This window comes from Phaenicophaeus curvirostris, chromosome 5 (genome assembly GCF_032191515.1).
Source record: "Phaenicophaeus curvirostris isolate KB17595 chromosome 5, BPBGC_Pcur_1.0, whole genome shotgun sequence".
Classification (NCBI taxonomy): domain Eukaryota; kingdom Metazoa; phylum Chordata; class Aves; order Cuculiformes; family Cuculidae; genus Phaenicophaeus; species Phaenicophaeus curvirostris.
In genome coordinates, this window is record NC_091396.1 from 21,530,315 (window position 1) to 21,556,829 (window position 26,515).

Consider the following 26,515-nt stretch of genomic DNA (forward strand, 5'->3'; position numbering starts at 1 on the left):
TTGATCATCCTTACAGCTGTGCTAGTAGGGAGTGCTTGAGTTTCTTTCCTGCCCTAAAAGTAAGAAAGCATAAAATTCCCTAAGCTTCTCCTATAACCCCGCACACTGTCTCCTCAGTCTCTGGTCACTGTCTGCTTTTAACCAAGATGAAAACCAGTCTGAAATTTGATTTCTGGTACTTTATGGAGAATTTCTTTTATGCACCAGTGCTGGGGGGACCTCAGTGTCAGGCAGCAGCAGGGAATGTGACAGAGGGGTAGGGGGACCAGAGCAACCAAGGCCAGCTCCTGCCAGCAGGTTTGAAACTGCCCACCAGCCTGAAGTGAGAACGGGAGGGGAAATAAGCAAAAAGCACAGTGCAGCAGATCACTTTGGTGTACAAGGCTCGACAGCTAAAAAGATAATGCTGGGTTTTCTTCAGTGAACTTCTCAGTCAGCTACCAGGTCACTGGGGATTGATGGCGTTTGGATCTATGATTCTTCTTTTTTACCCTCACATAACTAGTTCAAATACAAACCAAGTTTGTCATGGCTTGAATCAAGTTTGTAATTCTCATCTGTGGGCATTCAGTAATCTTTGGGATGTGAATTGGGTGCACTGCAAAAACTACCAACACAACTGACAACAGCCAGAGCTGTGGCAGCCATAGGGGTGAACAGACCGAACGTGGTTGGGTCAGCAGCAGCAAAGTTCTGTCCTGCAGAAGAATCCTCTAAACTATTAAACCTGCTATTAGCGTTAACACACAGGCTGCTTAAATGTGGAGACCGGTTTCATTGCTTTGTTTGATTTCTGCCTGAATGGTGCTTTGTATGCACAGTTTTTGTGTTGTCTTAGATGTGCAGACTTTTGGGTTTGAGTCCTTACAGTACTGTATCTGATAGAGTTTAGGTTTGTTCTCCTTAAAGTATCAGAATGTCCTTTGCCATTTTTTGTTCTTCTGTTTGCTTGGGACTGTATGTAACTCCATGAGTTGAAATATTTAACAACAAAAATGCATTCCCCTTGGATGTGGCAAAAAAAATGCAAATAAACCCCTGCCTACATACATCATTCCTGATCCCCAAGCTTTGACAATGCTACTTCTGTATTTCCATGTCTGAAACAAGGATGACTGTGTATTTGTATGCCAAGCATTCACATCTGGAGGAGATTCATAAATGCGATAAGAACTGGATTCAACAAACAGAAGACCCTTGGTGATGCACATGGATATGGCATTGTGAATATCAGGGGAATAATACTGACCTACATTGCTTTAAAACATCTGTGGCATTGTTCTAAAACCCACCTCCAATTGCAGTAGCTGCAACCTTTACTGAAGCCTTAGCGAAAAGGGGCATATTCATTTTTCAGATTCTCCTGCCTGCTCACTGTACAGAAAGAAAAGCAGTGTCAAGCTGGTGGAGGAAGATATGGTGGTACCTGGAAATGAACCTGCAGTCCTCCTGCCCCCAGTTGATATTTTCTGAATAGAACAACTTTGGTAAAACCTAATGTGTAGCCTCAGCTTATTGAAGCAAATAAAAGCCTGAAACATAAGATGAAGCTAATGACCATTTCAGTCCCCTGGTACGTGTCATGCTAGCCCTGTGGTTGGTTCCTCTGGCTCCAGGTGATTCACCACTATCCTGAAAAACAGGCAGCTCTGGCAATGACTTAGTCACCAGGCACTAAGATGGGAACGCTCACTCTGGGGAAGCAGAGCATACACTGCTGAAGAGAAACTAGCTCATCCTTTTCCCAGAACCCAGAAAAATAGTTTCAAGTTGTAACAAGTAGAGCTACAATTGTCTTTTTCTGCTTCTTAAAGGATTCCAGGCCAAAATAAAAGTTCTTACTGCTGTTAAGCACTTTTTATTATAATTATCAGAGTATGACCATCCTCTTCCGTTCCCTTTCCCCTTAGGCACCTTTAAGCTGTTGAAGTCCTGTGTTTTTCCCCATCTCCTTTTGTTGTACTCTTGAACCTACCTCAACTGTTCCTTAACAGTTAACTCCACTACAGCTCTGCATCCTCCCTCACACCTATTTGAAGACTGCAGTTTAGTTTGGCAGACTGTTCCTCTTGCCTTACGAATACAAGCTTGAACAACACTAACAGACACTAAATCCTACCCTTAGTATTCACTTGCTTTACTTGTATAGCTGCATCTGTACCATCTGCAAGACACCTCGTCTGCTCAGCCCTTCACCCCTGGTTATCCTCATGCCCCTTGGTTTATTAAACCAAAGTATAATGAAGGTACAGTCAGTAACAACAAATGTATTAATGAAAGCTTGTAACAACAATAAAATAATCTTAACCTCTTACTGTATGTGTCACACCTTCAATAACAGACTTCCCCCAGGCCATGCTCCTAATGATGGAGCAATATCCCAACATCTTTACATGAGAAAATCAGGACCTGACTTCAAAAGGAGATTCTAACCTCATACCTAACCAATCTGGGTGTAACAGCACTGAAGGGACCAGAGACCAATAGCATTTAAATGGTTCTGGATCTGAAGCTGACCCCCTAAGGCTTTTCTTTTAGGCACTGGCGCTCCATTGCAAACCCAGTCTAGCTATGTAGCAGAGTCCTTTGGCAAGGTAAGACACACAACTGAGACAGCTCTGCAATGGAAAGCAGCAATTTTCTTCCCCTGTCAGCAAGCATGCAGTCACTTCCCAGTACCATATTCTTTATTTCTTTACCAAATTTTCCTTAGCTTGTACTAGCAGACAAGATACTTAGTGCTTCGTTTGTGAGACACGCATAATCCAGTGCATTTCTCAGATGGATAAAATTCACATCCTTGGGAAAGCCAAAGAAAGAGGCAAGATTTATTTTACTGGTATCACTTAGACCAGAACCTAGCAAAAGATTCTTCAGCTTATCTTTTAGAGACTGATTTGTCTGTCACTGTTTCTGCCTTTGCTCGATAAGGATGACACGGCTACAGTCGATGTCTTAATGCTTTTGTTAACCACATATTGGGAGGCTGCTCAAATTAGCAGGATTTTAGCAGGAAAAAACTAAAGAACTAAATACAAAAATTGAATGCCTGTTGCAATGAGACACAGAGGACTGGTTTAGTTCCCAGATGAAACTAGTTTCACTTGATTGAAAGGCCACATTATTTTAGCACTGACAAATTGCACAGGTAAGGCTGGAATCTTGTATCTTAGGAGCCAGGATCCGTGAGACTAAAAAGGTAAGATTTCCTGTTTTGCCAAGCAGAGCTTTGATGCAGACAGCTGCTAAGAACACTTTCTAGAGCACTTTCTTGCTTGTGACCAAGAACAAGTACAGCAGCTGTATAAACAGGGGATGGATTCACATTCTGCTTGTGGAAAGGGACTGGTCAGGAAGAAGTAAGAGCCTGCAAGCCTGTAACAACAAGGGCTAGAAGGACACAGAGCTGACCCCATACCTTTGAGCCTGAGTAAGATGGAGAAAGCGACTGTGAAAAGCACAAGTGGAGAGGAAAATTAAAGAGCTTTGGGCTCTGTTAAGGCTGACCTTGTGAAGGGTCACCCAAGGTGACAAGTCAGAGTCAGTCCTGCAGGGCAGGTGAGAAGGACATGCTGTGGAAGGCACGGCATGACAGGACAGATGTGACAGCCTTGCAGGCTGTTGATGTCACTCACAGTGAGTGTGCCAAGGTACAGGGAGCACCCAGCGCAGTCTGTGTGTGCTGTAGCTGCAATGCCTTGGTTAAGTGGAATGGAAAGGTGGGTGCTGATTGGATGGGACCCAACAGGAAACTAAAGAAAAGGCTGTAAATAGACTGTTTGGAGTGATTAGATGCAGAGGTCAAGAACAATAATGAGAAACAATTCCATTAAAATCTCTCACTGGTTTTGCTTCTCATACCCCACTCCCCCCCACACTCCTGCAACCAAATATAAAACTTTGTAATTTGAGCCCACCTCTAGCTGGGCTCTTCAGCTGAACCTGCCTAAAGCCGATTTCCAGCTGGGACTCCATCTCACACACAAAGAGCTCTTGGAGTCATCTTCATAGCAACCGTTAAGTATTAAACAAGCCCACACTCCAGCCTGGGTGTAGTAGAAGTGAAAATGCACTCAGCTGGCCGGATTCAGCACTATTTCCTTCCATTTGTGCAGATGCTATTGGCCTGTTTCACCTACATGCCTTGCACTTCAGCTCTGCTGATGTCTGGAGCTGTCGCTTCACTCAGTTTAATATTAACCGCTTGGTTTTCTGAGGCCGCAGCTTAGGCTCTGGGACGAAGCCAAACCCAGGAGCAAGTGCAGGGCAGGCTTCCAAGGAGGGTTTGCCTGCTTGTTGTGCTGCAGTTGGGCACAGCACGCTCTGCTCCATGTGCCCCAGGGTCAGACAGCAGGTGCCCCACTGGGGTCAGCAGGTGAGAATCCCACCACCTGCCACCCCCACGGGCACATCCTGCCCCACCCCACGGGCTGGGGTTGATTCAAGAAGTAGTCACTATTACAAAAAGTGGAATATCTTTGATTTAAGCTAAAGTAGAATTAAGTTTCATCTAAGTAACTGCATTTTTTTCAAAGTTAGGCAGTGTCCCTCTGACAGCATGTTTTTGCTCCAGACAATATTCATTCTTTGAAAATCAGAGAACCACAGAACAGTTTGGGTTGGAAGAGACCTTAAAGATCATCCAGTTCCAACCCCGCTGCCATGGGCAGGGACATCCCACCAGACAAGGGTGCCTAAGGCCCCATCCAGCCTGGCCTTGAACACCTCCAGGGATGGGGCAGCCACAGCTTCCCGGGGCAACTTGTGCCAGTGCCTCACTACCTCATAGTGAACCAATTCCTCCTTACATTGAGACTAAATCTGCCCCTCTCCAGTTTATAGCCATTGCCCCTAGGCCTATCACTTCAAGCCTTTGTAAAAAGTCCCTCCGCAGCTTTCTTGTAGCCTCTTCAGGTACTGGAAGCTGCTCTAAGATCTCCTTGGAGCCCTCTCTTTTTCCAGGCTGAACAACCCCAACTCTCTCTGCCTATTCTCATATGGGAGGTGCTCCAGCCCTCCAATCATCCCTGTAGCCCTCGTCTGGACCCATTCCAATAGTTCCATATTCTTCTTATGTTGAGGATTCCAGAACTGAACACAATACTCCAGGTGAGGTCTCACAAGGGAGGAACAGAGGAGCAGAATCCCCTCCCTCACCCTGCTGGCCACGCTTCTTTTGATGCAGCCCAGGATAAGGTTGGCCTTCTAGGCTGGGAGTGCACATTGCTGGCTCATGCCCAGTTTCTGATCCGCCAACACCCTGAAGTCCTTTTCCATAGGGCTGCTCTCAATCACATTGAGATGAGAATGTCTCATGTGCGGCACTGTCTGTGCTGAACATAGAATCATAGAATCGCAGAAGCATAGAATTGTTTGGGTTAGAAGGGACCTTAAAGACCATCAGGTTCCAACCCCCTTGCCATGGGCAGGGACACCTCCCACCAGACCCAGCTGCCCAAGGCCCCCTTCAACCTGGCCTTGAACACCTCCGGGGACGGGGCAGCCACAGCTTCCCTGGGCAACCGGTGCCAGTGCCTCACCACCCTCGTAGTGAACCAATTCCTCCTTATGTCTAGTCTAAATCCCCCCTCTCCAGTTTATAGCCATTCCTCCCAGTCCTATCAGTACAAGCATTTGTAAACAGTCCCTCCACAGCTTTCTTGTAGCCCCTTCGGGTACTGGAAGCTGCTCTAAGATCTCCTTGGAGGCCTTCTCTTCTCCAGGCTGAACAACCCCAACTCTCTCAGCCTGGGCAACCTGTGCCAGCGCCTCATCACTCTCATTGTGAAGAAATTCTTCACTAAGCCTAGCCTAAATCTGGCCCCCTCCAGTCTATACCCACTGCCCCTCGTCCCAGGCGTGCCTCCTCCCGGAATCCCCTCTCTTTGGGGCCTTTCTCTCCCTCAAACGCAAGGTCAGACAGGGTCGAACTCGCCAGAGTTCTGACCTTTGTCAAGTTCACGATAACATTACAATCAGACTTTGTACAGTAACAGAACGTGCCTAAAGTTCCCGGGGACGTTTGTACCGGTGCCCCCTGGGCGGGAACCGCACGGTCCCGGCACAGCGTGTGCGGGCCGCCGGCCCGGCCTGACGCAAGCCCCGCGCCGCTTTGCCTCCGCCCGTCACTCTGTCTGTCCCGGGCGCGCGCGCCGGCGAAACCCCCCTCCCGGCTTGCATCACCCGCGCGCGCGCCCGGGGGGGCGGGGCGGGGCGGCGGCGCCTTTAAAGGGCGCGCGGTGTCGCGTGCTGCCCAACGAGCCTCCGGGCTTCTCTCCCTCCGCCCTGGCGCCGGCCATGAAGCGGGAGCAGCTCGAGCCGCAGCGCCTGCCCGGCACCGACGCCGCCGAGCAGCGGGAGCCGGCCCCCCTCTGGATCTTCGGGTACGGGTCGCTGGTGTGGAGGCCGGGCTTCGAGTTCACGTCGCGCAAAGTGGGATTTATCCGCGGCTACAGCCGGCGGTTCTGGCAGGGAGACTCCTTCCACCGCGGCACCGAGGGAGCGGTAAGTGCTGGGGGGAAAGGGAAGGGAGAGGGGGAGATGGGAGGGATGGGAGGGGAGGGGGCTAGATAGGAGGAGGGAGAGGGTGAGGGAAGGGTCGGGGGCATGGGAGAAAAGAGGGGGAAGGCAGTGTGGGTGTCGGGGTGATGGGAGAGAGGAGGGGGCGTGATGGGAGACCGGGGGAGGACAGTGCAACGCCGGCTCCAACAGCTCTGCTGCTTCTTCCCACAGCCCGGCCGGGTGGTGACACTGCTGGAGGACTGCGGGGTGAGTACCTGCCATCCCAGCCCCGTGCCCCTGCCATGTCCCACCCCCTGTCATCCCCTGCCTGTGCCCATGCCCTGCCAGCAGCTGTGTGGGCTGTCCTGGAAATGGCGGTGGGGCTCCTAACTGTGCTGTAACCACCTCGCTCTGTCACTTCCAGGCATGCACGTGGGGTGTAGCCTATGAAGTCCGTGGGGAACAAATTGATGCATCGCTCCAGTACCTAAACGTGCGAGAAGCTGTCCTGGGAGGCTATGATACCAAGCTGGTGAAGTTCCATCCTCAGGAGAAAGATGTGGAGGAACCCATCCTTGCGCTTGTTTACATTGCAACACCCCAGAACCCTTCTTACCTCGGCCCAGCGTCTGAAGAAGACATTGCAGCTCAGATCATTGTCTCAAGTGGTTGTGCTGGTCATAACATTGAGTACTTGCTGAGACTGGCAGACTTTATGCGCTACTTTTGTCCTCAAGCAGAGGACGAACATCTCTTTTCCATCGAAGAGGCCCTTATTTCCATCCTTCCATGCCTATACCACACAGAGGATTCTCTGGAAGAAGCTGCAAGTGTTCCTCAGAAGTCTAAGGGTTGAAATAGAAAATTTTTGGCAGGGTCCCAGGAGAAGGGGACGTAAGGGAGAAAGCGATGGGGACAGTTTTAACTCTGATAAAATATATTGGACTGAGTGAATAAAGGGAGAATTAGCAAATAGTAGGGGAGGGAGGAAGTGGAGTAAAACATGCTTGCTATAGAACTCGCAATTAGTACCTGTTAGCACTCCTGACCTGTAGCATGACAATAGCCATCACTGCTTTCTAGTGAGGGGAGCAGGGATCTTCGCTGGAACTTTGCTCTGTAAGACTTGCTTCCGGGAGTCAGACCTGAAGCACTCTCTCTCTTAAGAGAAGAAAGAGGCTCATCTGTTCTGTGCACACCACCTTTTTTTTTTTTTTAGTTTTCTTTCTTTGATGACTAGTTGAGCAGGACTTGACTGGGTTTAAGCAGTATATATATAATTCTACCTCAGATTGGCAAAAAGCTGTTTGTGTAGTAGTGGAGACTTCTACAGGTTCTGCCAATTAAGACAACTTTTTTCCCCCTGCTGTCCCACCTCTAGTACAATGAACTGACACTAAATTTCAGGACTTCTGTGCAATATTAAAAGAACTAGCCTCTGTAGGCTCTTATGGATCCTACTTTTGTTGTGAAGGATCACAGTAATGCACTTATTTTCTAAAATATCGTATTTATTCTGTGTTGTGTTTCCCCTTGAGAGGGGTATCTAAGCTGCTCCTGTGAGACAGTGGTTTGTAGCCCACGTTCAACCTTGCATTTGTGCCTTCTAGTTTTAAATCAGTTTTCTGAAGAGCTAAGCCTGCTTTAATGACAGAAGCTTTTCTCCAAGCTTCTATGACCTTGTGCTGCTACAGACATAACTGACTCCATAAGATGCGATCCTGCCTGTGTGGGAAGTCAGTCCTGTCTGCAAGAAAGCTGTCCAGATACAGCAGCGTTTTAACTAGACCTCTACTGGTTAAATCTCTGGTGCATTGAGATACTGTGGTTTAGAAACATTTGGGGGTTCTAGTTCTGTACCTGGGCATCTGTCTGGTATGCTTTTATTTGACTGCAAAGGACCATGACTGAGCATATTTGCAAGCCTTTGAGCTTTGCCTTGACTGCATTAAGCAGAAGCACTGCTGCAAGCTTAGACTTTTCAGCTTCACATGTTAACTGCATGAAAACTCATAGTATTTTGTAAGAAAACTGCTGCTACTGCAACAAAACAGCTCTTGAGAGCTGACCTCTGGGATGTTGAAATGCTCCCAAATATCATGTGGGTTTTCTTATTTAAAAAAAAAAAAAAGATAGGGACTGTTTGTATTACTCTGGCTTGTATGTATATGGAGTGGTACTGTGCTGTGCCCAGTAATAAAACAAACTGACAAAGTCAGTCTTCTGTACTTCAGTGTTGGTCTGTTTTTCTTACTGACTTTTAAGTGCAAACTGTTTTGTATTTTTTTAATGTGGTGTTTGTTTAAAAACAAAACCTTAGCTGGCAATGCTGCTTTAGTTCCTATGTCTTTTTCGTTTAAAAAACAACAGCTGAGCAGCTTGCCTCTACTGGATAGCACTGGAAGCCACCCATTAACTCCCTTTGAGAAAATGGGGCTTGGAGGCTTCCTCTTCCCAGTTTCCAGCTCTTGTTGATTCTGGAGTGCTAGTGCTGACAACTCCTGACTGTACTGGGTGGCCACGGAAATGTAATCCTCCCTTGGCAGGCCAAGCAGAGAACTAGGCACTGGTGTTTCCAAGAAGTAATAGTGGAAGGACAAGAAAAGGCTGCAGCAGCCAGATCTGCTGGCTGCGGTAAGGGAGGCTGTTCTTTCTCTCCTGCCTTGCACACCATGTGCTGTGTACAGGGGTAATGTGCAGCTGTCCTTCCGATTCCTCTAATTACCAGCTGCCCCTGTGCTAGCAGATCACTATAGCTATTGCTGTTACCTCCCTCAAGGCTTGAGTGACAGAGTAGAAATTAATTGAAACAACTGGATTTACCACTAATTAAAGGCAAGTGCATGTTTCAGCAATAATAGACTAGAGAAAACTTTGCTTTCCCTGTTTTGTGGAGGCTCTCACTTCAACTGAGCAGCTGCATCTCTTAAGGAGGGCTGCATTCCTCATCTGGAAAATCCAGGGGTTAAAGAATCAGCTTGCCCGGAGCGGAATACTCCCTTACTTGTATGAGACTGGGATCAGATTCCAGAATATCTCCAGATAAAACAAAAACATCTTCACACCTTCCAAATTATCAAAGGTGCAGAGGCATCGGTAGGAGACGAGTACTCAGCAACCTGCATTGCCATCTCACATGGAGACCCCCCCTGCTTTGTTCATCCTGTTGAGCCTGGGCTGGCCCCATGATCCACGCTGCTTGTAGAAGACAAAGAGTGAGTGCTTGTGAACAACCCATCAGTGCCAGGAATGCTCTTTCAGCGACTATTTCATCTTCCTTTGAAAAACTTAAGTATTTTAAGCACATATATACTACTACACTGAATTACTATTTCTTTCCTCAATTAGTTCTTTGCACTGGACTTCCAAAAAAACCTACATTTTTATTTTCAGCAGTGGTGAGTATGGGAACTTGCTGCTGTTATCCTGTCACTGCATCTTCGAGTCACTAAGACAGACATTGAGGCATCATGTAACTTCTTCTGAGGCTTTTCTTGGGTCCTGTGAGTCTGGGAACTGGGCACATTTTGGTCAGTTGATGAATTTAAAAGATCAACACCCCACACCCCAAATCTGAACTATGGCCGTGTGATCGAGGAGAGACGGCAGCCCGCAACATTTGTTATATACCCAGTTTGTGTTTGTACTGCATCCCCCCATCTCAAAGATGGGGGACCATGGCTTGCCTCTGATGAACCAAATGTCAGGAAGATAATTGTTGCTTGGAGGCAGTCATGCACGGCCAGGCCAATGGTGGCACATAAGAACAGTGTCCTACACCATACATGTTTCACTACAGGCTTCCTCTCCCCATGGCATGACTTGCCAGCTGAGATGAAACAACTGGCTGTAGGTGCAGCTCCAGCTTCTGGCAGCTCTGCCTCTGTCATAGATCATAGAATCATAGATTAGTTAGGGTTGGAAGGGACCTCGAAGATCATCTAGTTCCAACCCTCCTGCTATGGGCAGGGACATCCCACTATATGAGGTTACTCAAGGCCCCATCCAACCTGGCCTTAAAAACCTCCAGGTATGGAGATTTTTTAATATATAAATAATATGTAAATTATATATTTTAAAGGTATATTATATATAATGAAATCAACTTTTTGAATGAAAATTACCTTATTTTTCAGTAAAACAAACTTTTGAAGTTATAGAATCACAACCTGCTTGCCTTTCTAATGCAAGTCATGCCATAAGATTTGCGGGAGTAACTCCTCAAAATATTGTGAAGAGGATTAAAAATCTACATGTATTGTATTTACATGTAAAATAGTTTTAGGAGAAATTTTGCTCTCAAATCTGACGAGAAAAAAAATCATAGAAGAAAAAGACCCCTACTCTCTACTTTAAAAGATTTCAGTGGTCGTATCAAAGCAAATGTCTTCTACTTTTGTCCTCACTTTGTCGGGGGGGTGAGACAATTGCCCTCATTTGCAACTGCTGCCATACATTTCTGGAGATTCTTCCCTCCCTAGTGGCTTCCTTTTGCATATGGAGTTTTCTCTGACTTCCCCATGACAAGCTTGTGTCTACCAGGCCACCTCACATTAGAAAGGGGTTGCAATAAAAACGTGTTTACAGCATTATCAGTCACATACTTGCCAAGTCTAAAACCAGCACAATTCACATGATTTCAGTCCCTTCTTCAGCCTTTTCCATTTTCCTGCCCAGCAGTTCCCCCACAGACCTGGAACATGGGTCTGAGTCACCATTTCCTTGAGTACATTAGGACAGGACCTACCCAGCTGCATTGCAGTGGCACAGGCAGCTAAATGAAGTACATGGTGGAATGGTTGGACTCGATCCGGTGGATCTTTTCCAACCTGGTGATTCTATGATTCTGTGGTGACAGTTCATCCTGCCCTGGCGTTCATATGTATAAAGCACTCCTGAGGGCACATGGTCCTTTAACAGGGCAAGAGAAAGGATAAGTGAAGCTCAGAAATGTTAAAAGGATTCAGGGAAGACAAAATCCAGAATAAAAGTCCCTGGTTCCTAATGCTACAGTATCATCTCAGTTTCAAGGAGGAGTTTTGAGAACCAAGGAGACTTCACACAGATAAATCTCTACCAAGGTGATTCCAGCTCTAGCAAAAATGTAATTTAAATATAGAATCATAGAATCATAGAATAATAGAATAACCAGGTTGGAAGAGACCCACCGGATCATTGAGTCCAACCATTCCTATCAAACACTAAACCATGCCCCTTAGCACCTCGTCCACCCGTGCCTTAAACACCTCCAGGGAAGGTGACTCAACCACCTCCCTGGGCAGCCTGTTCCAGTGCCCAATGACCCTTTCTGTAAAGAATTTTTTCCTAATGTCCAGCCTAAATCTCCCCTGGTGGAGCTTAAGGCCATTCCCTCTTGTCCTGTCCCCTGTCACTCGGGAGAAGAGGCCAGCACCCTCCTCTCTACAACCTCCTTTCAGGTAGTTGTAGAGAGCAATGAGGTCTCCCCTCAGCCTCCTCTTCTCCAGGCTAAACACCCCCAGCTCTCTCAGCCGCTCCTCATAAGGCCTGTTCTCCAGCCCCTTCACCAGCTTTGTTGCTCTTCTCTGGACTCGCTCCAGAGCCTCAACATCCTTCTTGGGGTGAGGGGCCCAGAACTGAACACAGTATTCGAGGAGCGGCCTCACCAGTGCCGAGTACAGAGGGAGAATAACCTCCCTGGACCTGCTGGCCACGCCGTTTCTGATACAAGCCAAGATGCCATTGGCCTTCTTGGCCACCTGGGCACACTGCTGGCTCATGTTCAGTCGCTGTCAACCAACACCCCCAGGTCCCTCTCCTCCAGGCAGCTTTCTAGACAGACTTCTCCTAGTCTGTAGCACTGCACAGGGTTGTTGTGCCCCAAGTGCAGGACCCGGCACTTGGCCTTGTTAAACCTCATGCCATTGGACTCTGCCCAGCGGTCCAGCCTGTTCAGATCCCTTTGCAGAGCCTCCCTACCCTCCAGCAGATCGACACTTCCACCCAGCTTAGTGTCGTCCACAAACTTGCTAAGGGTGCACTCAATGCCTTCATCCAGGTCATTGATAAAGACATTGAACAGGACATATAGCATCACCGAAGTATGAACTTACCTGTGCTTGTGGTATTTTCTAGATGAGATGCAAAGTCAGAAAACTAGTGAGACCAAACTCCTACCTGTGGTTGATGGCAATAGAGGCATGTAGCTCAGTGAAGGAAGTGGTAGGAGAGGACGATGGCCTAGGAGAGGGGCAGGGAATAGACCAGCCTTCCTCAGCTGGGTGCAAAAGCAGCCAATGACATGGCTGAGTCTATTTGAGGAGAACGTACATTTGAGCATCCAGAAAGTAGGGCTGACACAGACTTTGAAGGCTATCAAGTCACCAGTGTGAGACCTGAAGGGGAGAGATGCAGCTCTGTGTGTGTGTCCACAGCCCCGAGAGGAGCCCTGGGGCTCCACCATGTGCAGCAGGGAGCGGCTTGCAAATCACAGGGACTGGCACAGGCTGGGTTTAGCAGCTGTCAGAGGAGCTGCAGCTGGTTGTACATAGCACATGTTATTCTCTATGTGTCTGCTTGTACTCAAGAGGCAGGCTGAAATGTGGGTTTAATTACTTACAGATGTTTCACAGGCAGAGGAAAAGCAAAAGAAAAAAACAACCAAACCAAAAAAAAAAACCAAAACAAACCCACAATGAATGTTTACTGCTGCTCCCGGACAGTCTCTGCAGTGATACATGGGCTGACCAGCAGGCACAAGCAAGGGAGCAGCTGGTGCTCTGCTGTTACCACATCCACAAAGGCTGTGCTCATACATGCACTCCCCTCTGCAGCAGAGGCTTAACAGCCAGCCCTTCATGCATGCTGTGTACAGGCTCGATGTGCCCATAAACAATGTCTGGCATGGTAACAGCACGGTCTTCTGCTCCTGCTACCAGGAAGGACCGGACGGAGAAGCAGGGGAAAGAATCCTAGGATGTCCTGAGTTGGAAGGGACCCACAAGGATCATCAACTCCAACTCCTGTCTCTGCATAGGACAACCCCAACATTCACGCCGTGTGTCTGAGGGTGTTGTCCAAATGCTTCTTGAATATTTTCAGGCTTGTCACCGTGACTACATCCCTGGGGAGCTGTTCTAGTGCTCCACGACCCTCTGAGAGAAGAACGTTTTCCTAATATCCAACCTAAACCTCCCCTGGCACAACTTCCTGCCATTCCCTCAGGTCCTATCACTCATCACCAGACAGAGGAGATCAGCGCCTGCACCTCCTCTTTCCCTTGTGAGGAAGCAGTAAACTGCAACGAATTCTCCCCTCGGAAAACGGAGGATCTAACGGATGAACAGCTGCACCAGGACAAGTGAGCTAACTTTGCATAAGACAGCCAGCACAAAACACGCAGACTTGGTCACCAGTGCACTTCGATGCTTCTCCGTATAACACATTCCAAACCGCTCAGTGCACTGCCAGCATGTCCCACAACCTGTGAGTCAGTCTAGGTCTGGAAGTCCTTTGTGAAACTTTAAAACAGGTTATGTCACATTCAGCTCAAGAACCTCATCCCAAAGGCAGAAGAGAAAAGAATTTCGATGGGAAATTTTCTCTGAGTCAGACTTCTTGCTTTGGCACTGCCGATCTTTATGACATGGCATATACTTCGATAGCACCAAATACAAAGGGGTTTTGAGAACTCAAGGACAGATGCAACATAAAAAAGTGCAGTCCCAGCGCACGAATGGATAGTGATGTGCCACCAGCGTGCAGCCTAGCTCAGCACGGCACGGTTCCCCAGACAGAGGAACAGGAAGGGATTAAAAAGTAGATTTACAGTGAGGAAATGGAAAAACTACACTTGCAGAAAAATCGGCAGCCACTCAGCAGACTCTGGAATTTCCTACTAACTAGTTGCCTTGGCTTAAGTGAAAACCTCCCTAATTAATATGCTATATTAAAGTTATGAGAGAAACCCTGCATGGCTTTGAAAGAGCCTTGGGCTTGGGAGGGCGGAAGGAAGCAGGCATTCTGGGCAGCACTGGGGAAGCTCTACATGCTTTGTTTACAAACCCTGTGCACTTTTTGTTTGGCTTTTGGATGTGTTTTATTCTTTCTCAGCTCCCTTTTCATCTCATCATAGTGCCAGCCACACTGATGAGTGTTTATGCCTGCAAATTCCTGAAGCACAGCCAGTACCTTGAACTCCAGAGAATGAGACTGAAATAACGTAAAAGGTCAGGGAAGTTCAAAGACAGAGAGGTGCCATTTTCCTAGCTGGGGACACCACACTGTTCCCAGACCTCGCTGGGCTGCTCTGGGGACACAAGAACAAAGACTTCTCTCTTAAGTCCTCCTGTTTACTCTGCTTTTTGCCTCCCTCACCTCACTGCTTTAACGGGATTTATTTCCATGAAGCTCCATTAAAACTACCAGGAGTCAGTTTGGCCAGAGCCTGACAACTGAAGAGACATCTGATAGTTACTGGCACTTACAACTCCAAAGGAAAGGAGAAGTTTTTCTCCCAATTATTCGACCCCCGCTGGCTCACGTAGCAGGAGCAGGTCCCAGAGTGTTGTTTCCTCCACAAGCAGATGTCGGCTATTGCAGCACCCGTGATCTGTGAGTGCTTCACCCACAGGAAGACAAGTCAGAGGACGACTTTTGGAGAGAGGAGATTCCATTTGGCCTTGCCGATCGGGAAGCCTGTCCTGCAGAAATGATGAATGCGTGCCTGGGCTGACTGGGCACATGCTGGGTGCGTGCGTGTCAGCCGTGCTGTGCAAGAAGATGGCACGCAGAGCTGTCACAGGCAGCCTCCATGCATGGAGCGTATCACCCCGCGCCCTGCACAAGCTGTTGATCATACTTCCATCTGCAGGTTTCTGCAGACCGAGGGGTTCATTAGCACATGCACATACAAGATGTATGCGTTTGCACAGCACTGCACGTGCCCCACACACCCTTATTCGCAGGTGAAGGGGCGCTAGGGAACAGTCCAGGCTAATGTGAGCACTAGCTTATGCCCTCAGCTCTCTGCTTTGCCTTGAACTGGAGCTGTGGAGCAAGGGACACAAACAGCACAGACAATATTGAAGTGATTTCACAGACTCTCATCAAACCCACTTAGAGCAATTATAACCTCATCTGCAAACAAACTGCCTCAGGGGCAACCACAGCCAACTTGCTGATATTAAACTATCTACACAAAGTGTGTGTGACACAGGAAGATGGGAAACAAACTAAAAAAGCAGCCTTTTGCCCCCTCCTTGTCTAGAGAGCACACCAGCCTTTCCGAACTGCAAGTCAGCACTGATGAAGCACTTGATGCCAAGAGACGGAGGTGGCACATGCTGCCCTGGTACCCAGGGAGGGCGAGGAAAGGCATGGTCTATGATGGATGTGTTTACATTACCTCTGTTCACCTCACACTGGGGCAGTGCCAATGGCTGCGCTTTCATGTGTCACTGCAACCACCAGCACTGCAAGCGACCTCCCAGGATCGCAGCTGAGGCGCTACGGATCAGCTGGAGCACGCAGGGGTGGGAGATACTGTTACAGACAACTAGGCTCAGCAGCTTTGTCCTCAGGATGCTTCTACAGACATCGTGAGCTAAAATATCTCACTTACTTTTGTTTTCCAGTGAGGCATGCATTTCTTTAAGTAAAATTGACCTGAAGGTATAGTTCAAACAGCTAGCAGGTTTTTAAATTACACACACATTCATTTTAGACTATACATACGTTCACTCTTTTGGTCTGTTTTATTTTGGTCTGTTTTATAACAATGTGTTTTTCTCAAAGATGTTCCTCTCCACAAACACACAATCCCATATTTAGAGAGGGAAAAGAGAAGGAATGTCCAGCTCCCCATGGCCATGACAAAACCTGCTTTTCATCTCTTCTCTGTCAGAGACTCAGCTACCTTGGGACATCTTAGGCAGGAGCCAGATAAAACCATGTCTCTTGTGGCACAGCAGTCAACTCTGGCAGTGCTCCTGTCTCTAAACTATATGTATCTTGTATCTATTCCTTGAATAGTGATAGGACTTGTAGTGATAGGACTAGGAAGGAATGGCTATAAAGTGGATAGCGGAAGATTTAGGCTGCACATAAGGAAGAAATTCCTTGCGATGAGGGTGGTGAGACACTGGCACATGTTGCCCAGGGAAGCTGTGGCTGCCCCATCCCTGGAGGTGTTCAAGGCCAGGTTGGATGGGGCCTTGGGCAGCCTGATCTAGTGGGGATGTCCCTGCCCATAGCAGGGGGGCTGGAACTGGATGATCTTTAAGGTCCATTCCAACCCAAACTGTTCTATGATTCCATGATTCTATGAAAAACATCCTGTAATTAGAGGGCAGATGAGATGAGTTGAGGAATGAGGATGAGAAGCATCTGAATGACTAGCCTCATTCAGAATAAATATTTACTATTTTTCTTCCCAGAGGATTCTTGCCTCATTTCACCTGATGGGAGGATGTTAAAAATGAGCAGTTCAATTCCCTTTTTTCCTGTACAGCCCTGTATAGTTTTGTGCACACCTTGCTCCAAATGAGGTGGCACCTTCCAAATTTTGACTTTTCTCTGGCAAATCACTGTAGTACCTCTGCAAACTTTAACTCCTCTCCACAAGACTTTGTGATGAGGTATCATTTCAGTTGTAGAAGTGGGAAACCAAGACATGAGGAAGTGATTTCAAAAGTGCACAGTGATTCTGAATGCACAAAATGAAACACTGAGGGATGATGTTTTTCAGAGCACTCAGAAATGTACATTAGATATTCAGAGATATGTCAGAAAAAAGATAATATGCACTCATGTAGTCAGCAGTAGATCTTGAGTAATCTGAAAATTTTCATGGGTTTTTATGTTTGCCATTGCATGATGAGGATCTCTGTGGTTGCAAGTTTAGTAATTTGCTCTCGGTATTCTTAAACCTTCACATAGCTAAGCTAGCATAATATTTTTTTGCCAACTAAAAATTAAGGTCAACAGAGAACATGTTTATATAGCTTGGGGCATTTCTGTTTTATACATATCACTCAAATTTGTTGCAGTCCGTTTGGCTCTTACAGCTAACGGCTGAGGCTCACAGCTGGTGGCAGTTCCAGACTTCTCACATGTTTATTCCTGTAACATCTCAGACATGAGATCTGTTTTAAATTAAAAAATTAAACAACATTACTTTTCTTGTTTGCTATCAATTATATCGCTGCAAGGAAGATCTGGGCTTCTCTAATCTGTCTGTGAATATTCTACCAAACCAGCTCTCACTCTTATATAGTTATTTGATTCCAGACAGACACAGTGATACATAGCTAAGGACAGCAAACCACAGTGTAACCGAATTACATCAATTATGCAATACATGCCTCTGATTGCATATGCTAAGAGCAAGTTATCAAAGCCAGGGAAGCAAGCCTCCTTCTGCAGAGCTCATGATGGTGGGTTTCAAAAACATATAAATCACTTTGGGTTATAGCAGCCCATAAAAGAGATGGTCATGACTTCCAGTCCCAAATCAACTCTGTGTTTAAAAACCTACTGGTACATTACAGATCCAGCATCACAATGTCTCTAAGTTTTCAACTAGTCAATAGGAACTGAGCCAAGTGATAAATTAGTAAAAAGAACTAGGCAACAATTATTTTTTCATGCTAAATGGGTTACATATGTATCACAGTGAAGTTATGACTGTAAGTTACATACAGTAAGTTCTGTTCTCAGAGAAGTATGATAGAGAATGATGGAAGACTGTAGTTACCCAGACAAACAGACATCACAGAGCTAAACTACTGTTTCAGGAGCTCATGAAATCTACAGATTGAAATCATAGAATCGCTTGGTTGGAAAAGACCTTTGAGATCATGGAGTTCAACCGTACCCATCCACTACTAAATCATATCCCTAAATACTTCGTCTACCTGCCTTGTAAACACCTCCAGGGATGGTGACTCAATCACCTCCCTGGGCAGCTTCTGCCAGTACTTGACAACTCTTTTGGTGAAGAAATTTCTCCTAATGTCCAGTCTGAACCTCCCCTGGTGTAACTTGAAGCCATTCCCTCTTGTCCTATCACCTGTCACTTGGGAGAATGGATCAACACTCACCTCTCTACAACCTCCTTTCAAGTAGTCATAAACAGTGATATGTTCTCCCCTCAGCCTCCTCTTCTCCAGGCTAAACAACCCCAGTTCCCTCAGCTGCTACTCATAAGACTTGTTCTCCAGCCCCTTCATCAGCTTTGTTGCTCTTCTCTTGACATGCTCCAGGACCCAATGTCTTTCTTGTAGTGAGGGTCCCAAAACTGAACACAGTATTCAAGGTGCGGCCTCACCAGTGCTGAGTACAGTGAGAGAATCCTTTCCCTGGTCCTGCTGGTCATGCCGTTTCTGATACAAGTCAAGATGCCATGGCCTTCTTGGCCACCTGGGCACACTGCTGGCTCATGTTCAGTCGCTGTCAACCAACACCCCCAGGTCCCTCTCCTCCAGGCAGCTTTCTAGACAGACTTCTCCTAGTCTGTAGCACTGCACAGGGTTGTTGTGCCCCAAGTGCAGGACCCGGCATTTGGCCTTGTTAAACCTCATGCCATTGGTCTCAGCCCAGCGGTCCAGCCTGTTCAGATCCCTTTGCAGAGCCTCCCGACCCTCCAGCAGATCAACACTTCCACCCAGCTTAGTGCCATCTGCAAACTTGCTAAGGGTGCACTCGATGCCTTCATCCAGGTCATTGATAAAGACATTGAACAGGGCTGGACCCAGCACTGAGCCCTGGGGAACCCCACTTGTCACTAGCCTCCAGCTGGAATTAACTCCATTTACCTTTGGGCCCGGCCATCCAACCAGTTTTTAACCCAGCAGATGGTGTGCCCGTCCAGGCCAGCGGAAGCCAGTTTCTGAAGCAGAATGCTGTGAGAAACTGTGTCAAAGGCTTTACTGAAGTCCAGGTACGCTGCATCCACAGCCTTCCCCTATAATGTACAATTATGCATCTTTAAAGCTGTTTCAAGGACCATTTTAAATACCAGAGCACTATGGCTGTAAATGAGATTAAATCAAATAAAAATCTGGATTAAACGTCAAGAAAAGAAAGGTCTGCAGGAAAGTAGAAGTCATCCACAAAAGCGTTCATGTGAACTCTGTGGAAGGAGCAGGAGCAACAAGAAGAAACAACAAGCAGAAGAGCCCTCACATCAGCACCCGCCAGATGTGTGGAGTGACAAAAATAAAAGGGTTTTTGAATGTTAGTTTTCCGGATTCTCTAAAAGTTCCCATAACCAAACATCACCTCTCTTCCCTCTGTTTGCAAAGGAAAACCCTGGAGTTTTGTCACAGGCAGCGACGCATCATTCAGGGGTGTGTCCAGCCACGTGCCATCGCATTTAGCGAGCAGCATCACAATCTGCTGATCAGCACGTAGCTCATTGCAGTCACGTGCCAAAAGCTTAATGCAGTTTAAAAAAATAATAGAGAGCAACATTAAACCAACTACATGTGAAACGTTCCAACTCTTCCATTCTCAAAAAAAGCCTCAGCAACGCTCTATGGGTGAAACCAGACAAACACTCTGTGCCCTGCTCTTTGAGACCAAGTCTGGGGAGGGTAGGGACTGCTTTGAAGATGCTTCTGTGAGGAAACTGGATGGGTTTTAGAGAGACTTCAATACAAGTTTAGGTTCATCTCTGGAGAAAGGTGACTTGAATTAAAGAATTATGTGGATTAGAGAATAGTTTTTGCAATTAATGTGAATGTTCTTTCTCCACAAAGAGCCAGCCTAGGAGGGGAGTTAGTTGGGAACATCGGTGCTGAGCAACCACCATAAAGCCACTTGTAAAAGTCTGAAATTCACTCACTAACCTGAATACAAATGAGAATTTCTGTGTTTGAACTCTACCATCAGGGGAAAATGTAACACCAGAATTTAGAAGAAACCTGAAAGAAAGATGACATCTTATCACAGTACAGAGTGGTGGCTCCTGCTTGTGATTTATTCCTTCCCAGAGGAAGGCCCAGATGGGAAGTTAAGATGTAGGGATACAACAAAGGAACTACAAGAATAGATGAGAGGTGAGATAAACAGGAATCACTTCTCCCAGTTGGGCAGTATTTGTTAAATACGTCTTGAGAAGAAAGCCACTGGTTTCTTGTTATAAATAAGAAAAAAATAATAAACTTAACAAATAGTCTGACCCTACACATCAGGTTTGTATGACAGCCCAAACTGGGAGTAAATTTCCAAATAGGTTCTAATCTCTGAGCACTAGTAAGAGTTTTTCTTGGTTTGAAAGAGTTGATGAAGGTTTATTCAGGGTAGCAGTGCCCACAAACTACATATACGCTTAGCTTTATCTTAATTCACAGTTCTCTTAATGTTGAGATGCAAGTCTAGGAGGGCCATTTGTTTAAAACTTAACACCTAACACAGATTTCTTCTGCCAGCCATAGCCCTGAAGACAAGGCATAGGTCTTGAGAAGAATTGAGTAAGGCTAAGGAGCAGGGAGGCAAAAGCAGGTGCTTGCCAACAAATGTCACAGAGACAGTAAGGGACACTGTAATCCCTGGACGTTTGGAAGCTCACATCACACTTAGCTCCTGTTAAGTACAGCAGACTTAACGCAATGAGCAATACTGTCAAAGAAGGAAGCTACAGTCAACAGGGAAACTCAAGAAGGTACGAAAGTGGCGTTTCAGTGTTTTCCTCTCCTATCTCATTCTATCAGCAATGATCATTACCTAAGGAAAGGAGTTATCATTTCATACCCAAGTACTGAAACACTTCCCTGTGGCTAGGATGCAGATGAATATGCCCCTTTGAAGAACATTGGGGTTGTTCAGCCTGGAGAAGTCTCTGAGGAGACCTTATAGTGACCTTCTAGTACCTGAAGGGGCTACAGGAAAGCTGGGGAGGGGCTGTTCACAAAGGCTCATAGTGATAGGACTGGGGGGAATGGCTATAAACTGGAGAGGGGCAGATTTAGACTGGACATAAGGAGGAATTGGTTCACTACGAGGGCAGTGAGGCGTTGGCACAGGTTGCCCAGGGAAGCTGTGGCTGCCCCATCCCTGGAGGTGTTCAAGGTCAGGTTGGATGGGGCCTTGGGCAGCCTGATCCAGTGGAAGGTGTCCCTGCCATGGCAGGGAGGTTGGAACTGGATGATCTTTCAGGTCCCTTCCCACCCAAACTATTCTATGATTCTACGATTATGCAAATTTAGTTCAGTACAAAATGCCTAAAGACCCATTAACTTTGGAATAACTTCACTTTCCTGAGAGAAGAGGCAGGAGCTAAAAGGAAGATGAAGCTGGAGAGAACCCAACTCATTTTATCATGTGCATTTCTCCATCTCTTAAGGTGTTTATTGCAAACCTTTCAGAGGATGAAATGCTCATCCGAGTGCTGCAAGAAAAGACTGGTTTACAATACAGACCTGCTGTCTGAATCTGAGAGCTGGGCCATCTGTATCATCCTAACAACAATGCTCCCGAGAGAAAGGCTGAATAGCCCCTTCCCCTCTCTCATTCACCACTATGTACCTGGCGCAGGCTGCAAATCCAAAAAAACCCTTTATAGTTCAGCGAGTGCTTACACCTAGGAGCGTAAGATGTGATCACCTTTATTTTAGTACGTACAGGTCAGTTATACGCAATGCACAAGCAGCATCCTTCGGGGTGGTGAGCTACAAATTGTTTTTCCGGACACTCAAGCAGAAATTTCCACAGGACAGCAGAGTGCATCACCATCTGTTCTTCAGCAGGAAGAGGAGCGCAAGATCTACCTTTAAGGCTCCCTCAGAGTTATAATGTGTGGTTTAGACTGAATGATGAACAGAAAGACAGAGGTTGAAGCGAGAAGCTGAGGAGCTTGTAAGTGTATCTGGGGGTAGAAGCAGGCCAGCTCCACGGAGAGCAAGAGACAAGGGCTGGCAGCGCAGTGGTCGCAGGGCAGCATTTCGCAGATAACACTGATCCACATCCTGCCCCAAGGTGATTTTATCAACTCTGCTCCTCCTTCTCCCAGCTGCAGCACTGTTGTTCCTGAGCAATTATCAAAGCCGTGCAAATCCCTGTTCTTTCTGCACAGAGCTTTTTCCACTGAGCTCTGTGTGCCTCCCCAGCTGGGAAACTCTGCTAAAGGAAATACTTTGGGAATAAAACAAGATACAGCCCTAGGCAGACAGAAGGCTTTCCAGAAATGGAACATAAAACAGCAAAAAGCAGGTACACCGTGGCGGGGAAAGCACACAACAGAAGGGGGAGAAGTCATGGAAATAACACTACATTTGGACAGTGCAGCATTAATATCCTGAAGCTAAGAATTACAGCAGTTCTAGGTGAAAACCCTCCTGCAGTAATGCGTTTCTCTTTGCAGAATAGGAAAGGGAGATCTAGAGGGTGAATAAATGAGGAGGACAACAGACAATTCATGAAAGAAAGAGAAAATTGCTTGCTGGCCAATTAATCTTCCCTTGATTTAGATTAAAGTGGAATCCAATTGACCACAAATTAAGTAAAAATGGTAGTTAGAAGAATTCTAAAGACACCATGAACCGAACAATTTTTAAGAGGGAAGAGTTGGTGTAGAAGGGCCAGCAAAGTTACTGTACAGTGAAACAGAAGAATTTCTGAGGATGGAGCAATTCAAGTTCCTATCTGTCTGATATACGGAACTTTGAAGAGTTTAGAGGGCACAAGACTGCTTTATTCTTATAACATAATCCTGCATGTCAGCTTTCAGAGCCTGTCTGTGGTGATCAAGTAGTTTTTCCTCTTGCTTCTTGGATGCGTCATTTGGCTCGAGTTTTTTCCACAGCGTTTTTGCTTGGTTTTGCCATCCAGGTGTGCTGATGATTAATCACATCCAGAGAAATGTAGGGCAAGCTGCATCAGGGCTCATAATGTTGCATTTTATCAGTGGCCTGGCTAGTGTGTCCTGTCCACATGTGTGAAGGTGACATGATCAGGCCATTCATTTACTTTACTGCTGTGTTATGTCTTCCTGAATTCGTTGGACTGTCACAAGTTCCACAAGCAGACAGGCTACTGCTACTTTTGCCACAACTTCTGAAGTCATTTGGTATTTCTTCGAAGATTAAATGACTTTAAATATATTTTTCTATTATCAGTTTTGAAATAACAATTTAATCTTGCAAGAGTACAGCACGCAACAGTACATATTACATTTCTGCAGTCCTTACAAGTTATTTTTTTCTCTCCTCTTCAGCTTAGAAACTGATGCAACAGTCTAGCAGTTTGAAAATCAAGGCTGCACACAAAAAAAGGAGAAAAGGAAAAAAGAAAAACCTCTAGAGAATTATGTCCCAAAATGATCAACTATATTGAATTCAACCATCATCATTAAGGTACTACGCAATTACACGCGTTATGCTTGCTTCTGTTTTCTTGTGAACTGCTGCATAGCTACTCCAAAATAGTTTATCAGATAATCACTGAATACAGACATGTGATAAGGTTAAAAACATGATAGCTGGAGGTGTATAGACTACAGCACTGCACTGAGCAGCAGTACGTGTCTCTAGCGCCATTTCCAGAAGTGCACCCTCCGTGCTCTCTTCCCTAATCTCCTCATTCATACTCATATGCATAAAAAAACCACAAAGACACTGATTTACATAAAATTATCTCACTCCATTTTATTTAAGATTTTCTTCTCCAGTTAGTAAAAGAAAGATGTGTCTCTCTTTATACATATGTACAAGTTCAGTTATAAAAATAGACAGCACATTCAAAGAGAAAAAAAAGGCTTGGCATTTGTCTGATTCCCTCTAAATATCATATATACATGTGAATAGGAGGGGAAGGGGGAAGTCTTCATGAGTTAATTAAACATCATTTCCCCCTCAATTATCCCCTGCAAATCTGTTTAAAAATCAGTCTAACTAAGCTCAGTTCTGCTATTTTCAGGTGTGCAAATTAGAGGCAGAGCCAACAGGAAGCACTCGCTCCACACTGTAGGACGCCAGGCAAAGGATATGGGGTCGGAAAACAATTATAATAATAAAAGAGTCATCTGCTGTCACAGCCCAGACCTGTAACTCAACTTGCTTCTCTCAAAGTGCCCCAGCAGAACAGCCTTTTAATTCACTGTGTCAAGACAGAACCGCCACCCCACACCTTAATCTCAGTGCAACACAAGACAATGCTTACAGCAAAGCAAGGGGCTACAGCAAGGGATTGTGCATTGAGAACAGGGAAGGAGCAGTCAGAGAATGAAAACACAGATGGGCACATGCAGCGCTTCCTTCCATCAGCCTTGCGATGCAGCTCTGGTACTTGCACACTGCAGTGAACTCAACCAAGCTAGTTATGTGCGATGATCACAAAGATGAAGGGAAAAACACACTGGAAAAACAGTCAATGGATGGCTGGGCTATGAAACATCTTTTTCCCAAAAAATTTGTTTGCAAGAGGGAATGGCACAGTTCTCTCTCTCTGTTTTTCATTGCTCCCTTCACAGCGCTGCAAGCTCCAGAACCACGCTCTGCTATGACATATTGAGAGGAGCAGCAGCAAACTCTTCTTCGACTCTTCAGCTTTCCCTCTTCTTGAGACTTGTACAAATAAAACCTTATTTTGTTTCTAAGCTTTTATGAGTTCCGCACACCTCAAAAATGAGAGAAATCATTCTAAACACAGGGAGCATTCATGCTGATGAGAACTCTGAAATGCAAACCAAACCACTGGCTTGGGGTTTCTTTCACTGTGTGAAGCAGAGGCAGTGCTGCTGCTGCTCTCACTAGGCCTGTCAGCGTTCTCTGTATTCTGCAGCTCTAAACCTTTTTCCAACAAACCATGCTGAAAAGAGTCCATTCCCTGGAAACCACCCGAGACCCCTTCCTCTGCATTCCAGACCTTTAAAAAACCCAAAGGCCCACACTAGAAGAATCCAAATTTTTTTTGATCCCACATCAGCTTAGCCCCTGGTTACCCCTGCATGTCCACTGACCAGCCGCCAGTAGGGAAATGCCTTATGACTCTACAGGATATCCTGGGGGGTTCAGATACTGATTTCATAGGACAAAACTAATGCTGGGTTCCATCTCAAGCTGCAAGAGCGCAAGTATATTGGTATGATTTCAATCACACACAGCTGCAGGATATTGCGTGGAGTAGCTGGATGCTTTCTTGGGAATCTTTGTCAGATGTGTCAATAAAACACAGGCTGACAGTCTCCCAGTTACTCCAGACTCCCTTCCCTCCTTCTCGCAGTGTCTGCAGAGATAGTTTTTTGGAATACACAAAATCAAAGTGCTCACATAAACCACCCACTCCCATTGTGCTTTAATTTTCTTTTCACACATGTGCTGGACAGCAACAAGGCATTCGTTCACATGCCCTCACCTGGCAGGGTGGTCTGCTCTGAAAGCCAGCACAGTTCAGACAAGTTTGGGGGGGTTAAAATTACTACCGACCACCTGAGGTGTGGGCACCTTTGCTCTGCTTCCGAATCGGAGTTTCTGATATGAGACTGCTGGCCAGGTTTAAGCTTTTGGTGGTCCCACAAACACTGTTTCCTTTGCTCAAAGGGGAGCTCAAGGGAGAAGAGGCGCTTGAAGGTCCAAAATCTGCAAGTCCAGTAGGCCGAATAATTGCTGTTTGTAGAGGGCTACTTGCAGACATGCCTATCAATGGAAAAGAGAATCAAATTCCACATGAGCATATCATTCCACTTATGGCTCTTCAATAACAAACAATATACTAACAATCAGTCCTAAGACAACCCTGTATTCATGACTTATGAAAGTTTAATGAAGAGGGATGTCATTGACACAAAGCATCTTGCAGTTATACCCTAGGCCACCTTCAGCTCATGTAAAGCTGAAGCTCCATCAACATCAGTTTAGTAGATTTTGGAACCTGATGCTCTAACTTAACACGACAGCAATGCAGGAAAGCCACAGCCACACCCATGAGACACACAACACTATCCAGCTGGTCTGGACACCAAAATAAAAAACAAGAAGAAAAACATTTGGTAGGACAGATTTCAAAGGGCAAACAAAATTTCTGCAGGACCAGTCTC

General features: G+C 46.2%; 2 protein-coding genes across 3 annotated transcripts in view; one reads left to right on the forward strand and one right to left on the reverse strand.

The window, feature by feature from the left end:
- The window catches only part of INO80 (INO80 complex ATPase subunit), a 298,105-nt gene that overhangs the window by 214,896 nt on the left and 56,694 nt on the right, over positions 1–26,515 (reverse strand). Inside the window, exon 35 of one of the 2 annotated variants that reach the window (XR_011337512.1) lies at positions 24,984–26,114. Coding sequence is in view for 1 of the 2 variants with exons in the window: in XM_069857782.1 (XP_069713883.1) it covers positions 25,897–26,114 (218 nt within the window). In the remaining variant the exon portion in view is untranslated. Of the gene's footprint in view, positions 1–24,099; positions 26,115–26,515 lie in introns of those variants that run through there. The other variant, XM_069857782.1, reaches the window with a different exon arrangement.
- CHAC1 (ChaC glutathione specific gamma-glutamylcyclotransferase 1) lies at positions 6,242–8,729 on the forward strand. Its single transcript, XM_069857773.1, has 3 exons — positions 6,242–6,504; positions 6,733–6,768; positions 6,926–8,729. Exons 1-3 carry the CDS (start codon positions 6,298–6,300, stop codon positions 7,355–7,357), a joined length of 675 nt encoding a protein of 224 aa, XP_069713874.1. The 5' UTR covers positions 6,242–6,297; the 3' UTR covers positions 7,358–8,729.

Excerpts from the sequence above, each read along its gene's own strand:
- CHAC1 (XM_069857773.1), top strand. The coding sequence starts at position 6,298 with ATGAAGCGGGAGCAGCTCGAGCCGCAGCGCCTGCCCGGCACCGACGCC. Across the intron at positions 6,505-6,732 it reads ACCGCGGCACCGAGGGAGCG|CCCGGCCGGGTGGTGACACT; the intron begins GTAAGTGCTGGG and ends TTCTTCCCACAG. Across the intron at positions 6,769-6,925 it reads CACTGCTGGAGGACTGCGGG|GCATGCACGTGGGGTGTAGC; the intron begins GTGAGTACCTGC and ends TGTCACTTCCAG.